This window comes from Osmerus mordax, chromosome 8, assembly GCF_038355195.1.
Source record: "Osmerus mordax isolate fOsmMor3 chromosome 8, fOsmMor3.pri, whole genome shotgun sequence".
NCBI lineage: Eukaryota > Metazoa > Chordata > Actinopteri > Osmeriformes > Osmeridae > Osmerus > Osmerus mordax.
This window is the reverse complement of record NC_090057.1, coordinates 7,150,875-7,161,176: the sequence shown is the minus strand read 5'-3', so window position 1 is coordinate 7,161,176 and position 10,302 is coordinate 7,150,875. Positions and strand designations below refer to the sequence as shown.

The 10,302-nt window shown below is 51.0% G+C and overlaps 1 protein-coding gene across 1 annotated transcript in view; it reads right to left on the bottom strand.

Moving 5' to 3' along the window:
- Window positions 1-10,088, bottom strand: part of wasf1 (WASP family member 1) — a 52,746-nt gene extending 42,658 nt beyond the window's left edge. Inside the window, 4 exon segments of the mRNA XM_067241540.1 lie at window positions 790-907; window positions 3,156-3,309; window positions 9,730-9,864; window positions 9,956-10,088. Coding sequence (XP_067097641.1) covers window positions 790-907; window positions 3,156-3,309; window positions 9,730-9,864; window positions 9,956-10,088 — 540 coding nt within the window.
- Between the last annotated feature and the right edge of the window lie 214 nt (window positions 10,089-10,302).

Here is a 10,302-nt window from a genome sequence, read left to right as displayed (position 1 = left end):
GGCCATGTTGGGCAGTCTGACTACGGTGGACTCTGATTGGGCAGTTAGTAGAAGGGGAGACCAGCTGGAGCTGATTAGTCTATGGGGCCCCTGCTGCCCAGGGAGGAGGAACCCTCCTTCTGTTCAGGGGCTCACAGCTCTATAACTGAAGGGTCTGTGGAGGTGAGGCACTCAGAAAACTCACGGAGCTCCCTAAAGAGTGTGTGTGTGTGTGTGTGTGAGAGATAAAGAGAGTGTATTGACTAATCTAGGAAGTTATGCGTGTGGGTGGGTGTCTGTCAAATAGTGTGTATGCGGGGGTGAATGTGAGTGTACGAATGTGTGTTTGTGAACAGTAGTAAATAAGTGTGTGTGCCTGCATGACTGGAATGCATGTAAGAATGCATGTGTTTGTGTACTTTATGTGTGTGTGTGTGTGTGTGCCTAAGGATCTGTGTGTGTGTGTGTGTGTGTGTGTCCCATTAGAAGAGGCAGGGGCAGTGAGCAGGCAGATCTTACTACTCATGAGAGTGCCATTAGAGTGGCAGTACAACTAATGTTTGCTGAGGTCGTTCTGGATATGTGATTCATGCTACATTTCAATATAATGATGCGCGTGTATGTGTGTGTGTGCATGTGTATTCTATAGCCCTAACCACAGCCTGCTCAACCATCTCTTTTCCTTCCTGTCAACCAGGTCCCTGGACTAAGAACCAATCAGCTAGCGACAGCACACCCGGTCCTCCAATGAAAGGACAGGAGGCAGGGCTCCGGCCCAGGCCGCGGGGGCCAATGGCGGCCCTTCCTTACCTTCTGTTTCCTCCTCTCTTTCCTCTTGTCCTCCGTGTCCTGCAGCATCTTCTCCCTCCACAGGTCGAAGAAGTAGGAGGGGTTGGTGTAGAACTTCAGCCCCTCCTTCCCATCATCTCTGGGTGGAGGAGAGCAGGATGGGGGACGAGGAGAGGGGTTAGAGGAGAGAGGAGGAAAAGACAAAAGGGAGAGGAGAGAGCAGGATCAGAAAAAAGTAGGAGAGGGGAAGGAAGAGAGAGAGAGAGAGGTGAAGGGGAGGAAGAGAGGGCAGGGGAAGAGGAAGTGGAAAGAGAAACACGATGACATGGGTCTTTCCTGTTCTCCCACTTCCATCCACCCTCCTTTTTCTCTCTCCCCTCCATCGTTTCCCCTCTCTCTCCTCTCCACACCCATCTAGCTCTCTGCGCCAGTGGAAGTGAAGTTCTGTTAGGAGGCGTGGTGCAGAGCCATGGCGACCAGAGGTGGACACCCCGAGAGAGACAATTATCACTTCAAAGAGACTTACTGACAGGAGAATCATTTATCACACGCGCGCACACACACAGTCAAGTTATTCTCATCATAAATGTATAGGTGCAAGACACCTACAACCTGATATCGCTCTCTCCGTCTATTTTTCTCGCTCTCTCTCTTTCACAAGAAAAACACATCTCGTTATTAAACACACCATGTTTTTCGTTGAACTTATGTGGGAGGTATGAGCCTTTAGGCATGGATGCTGACACTGGGTCTGACCTGACCACATACATCACAGCTAGTTTAGATAGGAAACAGAAAAGGAAACCATAAAAAATACAAAAACGTTTGAATAGAAATATGAGATCAGGGTTTGGGCTAAAACCTTGAGGGTTCTGGTTGTCTAGAAACAGAGGCGGGAAAATCTGTTAGAGATAATGCCAGTTTTCCATGCAGTTGGAATGATGTTGTCCATGTCCCTGTTTCTCCAGTGGAGGTTCTAAGTGGACATGATGTGGATGGGTCAATGGGTCAAACACCATTTAAATAGACCTGTGTGTTTGCTGCGCTGTAGTCCCAGACTCAGTGACTACAGGTCCCATCATGCACCTCTCTTGGCCCGCCCTGGGCTGGGTGACAAGATGAAGGGATGGGAGGAAAAGAGGACATGAAACGGGGGAACATCAAACAGGGGAGAGGAAGTTTAATGACATGCAGCAACTGGGGGAAGAGTGCCACAGAGGAGCAAGGTGTGAGTGTATGGGTGTGTGTGTATTTGTGTGTGTTGAACGTGTGCGTCTGAGAGTGTTTATGTGAGTGAATGAGCAGCAGAGCCGCAGCTGTGCTTGTGGTGGATTTTAACAACAACAGCCTGGGGTGTCTCAGAGAGCCCCATAGTGACAGAAAAAAGATAGAGAGAGAGACAGACAGACAGACAGACAGACAGAAAACACACACACACACACACAGACACCTGCCCCTCAGAAGGCAGGAAGGATTAGGTTGAGACACAGCAGTTAAACCCACACATACCCTGGCTGGCTGAAAGACCAGGAAGTAATCTACACCTGCAGCTGTTTCTGCTGATAACTGTGTTTGTGTGTGCATGTGTGTTTCTGTAATTAAGAGGCTATTCTTGCAAACCTGCAACTCTTTCTCTCTCTGTTTTGCTCTCTCTCACTCTCACACGTGCACACGCACGCACACACACGCACACACACACACACAGAAAGGGGTCTCATCTTGCCGTGATCTCTTCCCACTGGCCAGACCAGGTAAACCTGAACCACCTAAATCATGGCTCTCATGTGATCTCTCTCTCTTTCTCTCTCTATCTTTTTGTTTGTCTCTCTTTCTCTTCTGTCCTTGCTTGCCCCGCCTGCAACCTGAGCTAACAGCTAAGAGGCTGACACATAAACGCATGGACACTCCCTCACACACCCACATACAGTACATCAATAAACAGCCACAAACACAAGTTCAAAAGCATGTGTGCACACACACAATCCTGTTTCTGTTCTTCCCTGTAAGGTCCTTGCTGCACGTGTGTTGGGAGTATTTCCCATGCTTTGAGCATAAGCATCAATAATTCAGCGTTTGCATTAAAAGAGCTATCTCTCTCAAACACACACACCACCCCCACCCAACACACACCCGCACCTAAACCCACATGAACTGCATCACTGAGGAGGTGATCACTGATCCCATATTTCTTACACTGTCCTATAGGATGAGAGGACACTCTTCATGCTGACCAATGGTGTGTGAGATTGTAGAATCAGCGGCCAATAAACCCCCCGGATTCTAAGAATGGCCACTGACTATGTCCAAGAGGCTCTCATTAGGAAGAGCTAGCTAATCAGGTGTGACTGATTGTGGCCAATCAGCAGCGAGGACACTGCCCTGCTGACCTGTAGGGCGTCAGGATGTTGAGGGGCGGCGGCTGCTCGCAGATGTGGAAGGTCTCCTGCAGGGGGATGGGCAGCGTCTGGCGGTCAAACAGCTGCTGGTCCTGGGTGGTGGAGCTGCGGAAGGCTTTCCTCATGGTGATGCCCTGCAGAGACACTGGGGAGAGGAGAGGAGGGGGTGTGAGGGGAGGGGATGTGAGGGGAGGGGATGTGAGGGGAGGGGATGTGAGGGGAAGGGAGGGGATGTGAGGGGAAGGGAGGGGAGGGGAGGGGAGGGGAGGGGAAGGGAGAGGAGGGGGAGTTAGACTGGTTTGTGTGTGTTTCTTTTGTAATTTCAAGATGCTTGTTGGACTGTATCAAGGTGTGTGGGGAAATGGAAAGAAAACGAGAATGTGTTATAGATCTCTGAAGAGATAAGAGACATAAAAACACACACACAAACACTCACTCTCTCTGCTGTACCCCCTCCTCCCTCCCTCCCTCACACACACACACACACACATTCCCCACTGTGAATGGTTTTGGAGAGAAGAAAACAGCAACAAATACACAGCATCATCATCATTAACATCATCATCACAGCTCATGGCAGTAACAGTGTGTCTTCCTCTGACAGGGTATTGTTCTATTACAGGCGGCTAGTCAGGTGGCTAAGCGGTTAGGGAATCGGGCTAGTAATCTGAAGGTTGCCAGTTCAATTCCCGGCCGTGCCAAATGACGTTGTGTCCTTGGGCAAGGCACTTCACCCTACTTGGCCGGCTTGAAGGAAGGAGGCACGACTCTGCCTTTACACTCCCAAACAACCCCATCAAGACGTTAGCAAATCCTGGAATAATAACAGAGGGGGGAATTGATGTTGCACGGGTGGTAACAGGCGGTAGCTGTCAGAAAAAAACAAGGTTGAGGAATCGCTGAGAGAGAAAAAGGCAAGTGGACGTCTGACCGACCGTCTGCTAGCGATCCACAGGGCTGCTAGCGGGATCTGAATAATGTATTGCACTGTGATAAGTGAATCCACACTCATCCCTGAGGGGATGAAGAAGCTCTGTTATATCCTGAAGGAGGCATGACAGAGAGAGAAAAGAAAGAGAGAGGGAGAGAGAGGAGAGAGCGAGAGAAAGGAGAGAGGGAGGGGCTAGAAAGAGGGATGAGAGAGGGAGAGAGAGAGAGAGAGAGAGAGAGAGAGAGAGAGAGAGAGAGAGAGAGAGAGAGAGAGAGAGGGGGATAGACAGTGTTGTGCCACATGGTTCATCTCCATGTCTTCAGTGATCTCTCCTGATAGGCCTATTACACCACAGTCACAAACCAGCGAGTATCCACTGTCAAAATACAGTGACAGATTACCCCACAGACTTGCCAGAGCTAAAATACTCCCCCCCGCTACCTCAATCTCTCTTCGGCTCTCTCACTCTATCTTGACTCTCTCTGTCTCTCCTTCACTCTTAGATAATCATTTGAACAGTGTCAACCTGCTGTTGAGGGAGATTGAGGCTAGAACAACTAATAACACTATCATGTAGGACTGAGCTGTACCCATAGAGAGGGGGAGAGAGGGGGAGAGAGAGAGAGAGAGATGTGTGGGAGTAGAAGTGAGATGGAGGGGGAGCGAGCAAGCGGGGGAAAGGTGTTTCTTCAGTGTTATTTCAGTCACCTGAGCCTGTGAAAGTAACATCATATTCCAAGTGAAGACTTCAGACCTCTCTCACACACACTTGGGAAAAGCGACTCTTTGGCATTACCTAGGCTTCCAGTACAGACATAACAGTAAACAGGAAGTGTAAACGACAACAGAGAGGAGCATGTTTGTCCCCGTTTGACCTCTGACCCCTGGTGTTCTTTTTCTGTCAGTTCCTCAGCTTAGTGTGTGTGTTTCTCTGCCCCGTACGTCTCCTGCCCTGTACGTCTCCTGCCCTGTACGTCTCCTGCCCTGTACGTCACCTGTCCTGTACGTCTCCTGCCCTGTACGTCTCCTGCCCTGTACGTCTCCTGCCCTGTACATCACCTGTCCTGTACGTCTCCTGCCCTGTACGTCTCCTGCCCTGTACATCACCTGTCCTGTACGTCTCCTGCCCTGTACGTCTCCTGCCCTGTACATCTCCTGCCCTGTACGTCTCCTTCCCTGTACGTCTCCTGCCCTGTACATCTCCTGCCCTGTACGTCTCCTTCCCTGTACGTCTCCTGCCCTGTACATCTCCTGCCCTGTACATCTCCTGCCCTGTACATCTCCTGCCCTGTACATCTCCTCTAATATGTGCTGCAATTTCTTATCAGAGCAGAGAGGGGAGTCTGTCTCCCTCATATCTCCCTCTCTCTCGGCAGATCTGATACCATCTAGTCAATATACACTGGACCCAAGAGAGGTGAGACCATACAAACACACCCCGCCACACACACCAGTGCAACCACACACACATACACAATCACATGCTCACATCGACGCACACACACAGTCACACAAACACACACACATTTCACTGGTCTGTAAAAGGATTACATATAGTCTCACCTGCACCCATCAGAATAGAGAAGGTAAGGTTTCAAGAGTAAGTAATAGTGAATGTGTGTGAGTGTTTGAGTGTGTGTGTGTGTGCTCACTTCTGTGGATCACACTAACTTTAGGGATGTGTCTGCTCTAGCTGAGAGTTAACACATTGTTTAGTCTAGTCACTGTTAGGATTGTGTAACAGCAGCAGCTTGAGCTGGGCTGGCATGCTGCAGTGCAGAGAGAGAGAAAGATGGAGGGGGAGAGAGATGGAGGGGGAGATGGAAGGGGAGGAGGGAGAGAGAAGAGAGAGAGAAGGAGAGAGAGATGTAAGGGAGGGGGAGACACCGAGAGGGAGAGAGAAGAGAGAGAGAGAGAGAGAAAGGGAGAGAGAGAGATGTCGTGAAGGGGGAGAGAAAGAGGGAGAGAGAAGAGGGAGACAGAGGGGGAAAGAGAGATATTTGTCAAGTCTCTGAACATGCCACATCTCACATCTGCTTGTTGACCATTTACCCACAATGTCTCTAGAAATGGAAAAAGCAGATGCTAGGGAAAAAAGATTAGCTGGCTGGCTGGCTTGTTGCCTGGTTAACCGACTGTCTGGCTGGACTAAACTTGTTGACTGGTTAACTGGCTGGCTGGCTAAGGAGACTGGCATGTAGCTGGCTGGTTAATTGTTTGGCTGGCTAGGCTGACTGGCTGGATAGTGAACTAGAGTAACTGACAGCTGGCTGACCTGACTGGCTGGCTGGCTGACTGCTATCTGACCAGTTGGCTGGCTGACTTACTGAAAGAACAACTGGTTGACTGGTTGGCTGGCTGACCGGTTGGCTGGCTGACCGACGGGTTGGTTGGCTGACTTTTTTAGCTGAGTGACTGACTAGCTGACTAGATGGCTACAATGATATAATATGGCCATTAAACAGGGGATATGAGCCATTAGTTTGGCTGGGCAGAATGATAGCGAGCTTGACAGGACACAAATGGCATTCCACGAGATGGAGGACGAGGGGAAATCAATCAGGAAGGGAGGGGAGAGGGGGGGGGAGCAGAGGGGGACGGGAGGAGGAGGGGAGGACAGGGGGAGGGAGGGAGGGAGTGGGGGTTGGGAGCAGTGAAGGAGACAGAGAGGGCCTTTAAGGCGGTCTGAAGAACAACCTTTAACAGCTTACCCTGCCCAGATGAGTGTCCAAGGACATGTGTGTGTGCGCTCGTGTGTGTGTGCGATCATGGACGTTAACCCCTCCCCCCCGACAATGCTCTGCATACTGATGTTATCCTGTTCCTTAACCTTGATATGTTGACCTTCCTCCTTTCATCCTGGTCTGCTCTCTCTCCACCCCGCTCCACCTCACACACACACACACACACACACACACTGACGCATTATGATTCACGACTCTTCCATCAGTTGATCTCTATGATTGTTTCCCCCTCAGCTGCAGCTTACAATAACCATCTAGGTTTTACCTTGTACTACACACACACAGACACACAGTCCTGCTCACACACACACACACACACACACACACATTTCACACACGCACTACATACATTTACAGCACATCAGATACTCCACACATGCTATTACTGCACAAACACACACACACCTTCCCCGACACCATCCACACGCTCCACACCCTAACCCACTGCCCTCCATCTCCCATCCCTCTCTCCTCTCCTCCCCTATCCCTCCCCTCTTATATTCACGCCCCCTTCCTTGATTTATGACAGCCCACACTCATCCTATCCCCCTCCCTCCCCCTCTCTCTCATCTTATGTCTTCGCCACAGACCACAGACCACTGAGCCATACAGCCTCACACTGAGAATGCCGTAGGTGCTTGTAGTGTGGTGTGTGTGTGTGTGAGAGAGGGTTGTGGGAGATGCTAGGTAGCGTTTGTCTGTCTGAATATTTCTGTGTCTTCCTGTCTGTCTGCAGCCTAGACCCTGTAACCCCCCTCTCCTCCATACCTGTCTGTCTGCATCTGAATGCACCGTACCTGTCTGCCTGCAGCCCTGTACCCCCCCCCCCCCCCCGACACATGGTGCAGTGTCTACACCCTCCTGCTTCTACTGCAGTGGCCTGTATAATACACCCATCCTTCTATCCCTCCATTCCTTCATCTCTCCACCCCTCCGGTCCAATATCCCTCCACCCTAACTGCAGCAGAGCTGATCTGTATCTTGCAGAGGATGGATGGGGAGGGGTGGAGGGAGGGAGGGGTGGAGGGAGGGAGGCTAGGAGGGGAACCCTGGGCTAAAGGGTAGATGAAGCCTAGCACACACACACACACACACATGAATATATCCCTTTGTGAGGTACTAGCCTAATCTAGCTCAGCGGGAGCCTACAGAGATTGTCTTTGTTGGATGGGAACAGTTCTTATTTCTGTCAGTCTACTAGGCGCTCTGTGCCTTAAGGATAAGACACTGGTAGCTCATTTTGTGGGTATTATGGTGTGTGGGTGCGTTTGTGTGTGTGTGTGTCAGGGCTGGACAGTGTGTGTGTGTGTGTGTGTCAGGGCTGGACAGTGTGTGTGTGTGTGTCAGGGCTGGACAGTGTGTGTGTGTGTCAGGGCTGGACAGTGTGTGTGTGTGTGTGTCAGGGCTGGACAGTGTGTGTGTCAGGGCTGGACAGTGTGTGTGTGTGTGTGTCAGGGCTGGACAATGTGTGTGTGTGTGTGTCAGGGCTGGACAGTGTGTGTGTGTGTGTGTCAGGGCTGGACAGTGTGTGTGTGTCAGGGCTGGACAGTGTGTGTGTGTGTGTCAGGGCTGGACAGTGTGTGTGTCAGGGCTGGACAGTGTGTGTGTGTGTGTCAGGGCTGGACAGTGTGTGTGTGTGTGTGTCAGGGCTGGACAGTGTGTGTGTGTCAGGGCTGGACAGTGTGTGTGTGTGTGTCAGGGCTGGACAGTGTGTGTGTCAGGGCTGGACAGTGTGGAGTCACTGGAGTCTGGTTCCAGGAGTGGATCACCCTGTCCAGCAGAGCTGCAGTATTAGATTAGTGGACTATTACATTAGCTACTACTGAGAAGAGGAAGGGAGGAAAAAAGAAAAGTGGTGGGGGGGGGGGGGGGGGGGGGGGGAGGAAGGAAGGGTGGTTGAAGGGGAGTTTCTACTAGTGAAACACAGTTTTGCACATCGCCAGAGATATTTTATTTAACTTGATAATGCAAACGAACACATACTTGTCTCAAACTGCTCTTGTCACATCAAAGTTACTAAACCAACCAAAAAATGCTTCTTCAGCTCAAACGGCAGCGTCTGGCGTGATTACCCAGTCCCAGGCACCAGAGACCACTGGGAGTAACGTCATCCAGCGCTGTAAACATACCAGCAAGGCCTCATGGGAAATCAATGGGTGCTATAGAGCATGGTATTACCCTACTGTCTACCCACCCAACCTCTCTTACGCTCTCTCCCTCCTCGCTCTGTCTCCACCCCTCTCCCTGTCTGTTTCTCTCTCTTCTGCTCTCTTTCTTTCCTTATATCTTTCTCTCTCACTCTCTCGCATTCTCTCTAACCTGTTTAACATGACAGCCTTAACAAAGAGAGGCATTATCTTTCATCAACGGAATACATCCAATTCATCCTACTATTTAATTTCCTCTGAATGAGAGACCTTGTGTGTGAGGAGAGGGAAGCAGGGTAGAGCGGGAGGAGAGGAGAGGGAAGCAGGGTAGAGCGGGAGGAGAGGAGAGGGAAGCAGGGTAGAGCGGGAGGAGAGGAGAGGGATGAATGTGAGGCAGGAGTACGGGAGGCATATTGCTCTAGCGCAGAAGATGACTGGTCCAGAATACGTTTGTGTGTGTCCGTGTGTATGAAGTGTGTGTGAGCGTGGAGCAAACCGGAATGAAAAACGACCCCATCCCACAGAGGTCTGTACCGCTAATCAGGCCATTAAGAATGAGAAGAGAGGAGAGAGAGGAGTGGACTGTGTCCCACACACAGATAGATAGTGAAACTGAAACAGAATGTGTGTGCGCGCGTATGCGCTCAGCATGTGGGTCCGTGCATACCTAGGTGTGTGTGTGTGTGTGACCGCAGCATGTGTCTACAGTACTTGTGTGTGTGTGTGTGTGTGTGTCCACTCACGTTCCTCCTCTTTGGGGTCCAGCTGGGTGACACTGATGGAGAGGCGGTCCACACGCTCCTGGAGAGAGTTGACCCGGAAGGAGAACGAGTGGGCCTCGTTAAACAGCTCCCCAAACAGGTCCTCTGCATACTTACCTACACACACACACACACACACACAGAATTACCATTTTGTACGTTTAGTGAGTGTACTGAATGCAGGCATGTGTGTGTGTGAATAACTCACTCAGACTACTGAGCTGGCGGATTACGTTGGCGAGGGACACGTTGGTCACACATTCCAGCTCGTTTTTAATCGCCCGCGGCAACACCGTGTGACACAGGTGCCTGGGCTCGATGCTCCTCTTCACCAACGGCATGCTGGGATAGCGCTACCGCAAGCACACCTGCAGAGAGACGGAGGGAGAGAGGATAGAGAGGAGAGTAGAGAGGATGGAGGGAAGAGGAGAGAGGATGGGGAGGAGAGGAGAGGAGAGAGGATGGAGAGGAGAAGAGAGAGGATGGGGAGGAGAGTAGAGAGGATGGAGAGAAGAGGAGAGAGGATGTAGAGGAGAGGAGAGAGGATGGAGAGGA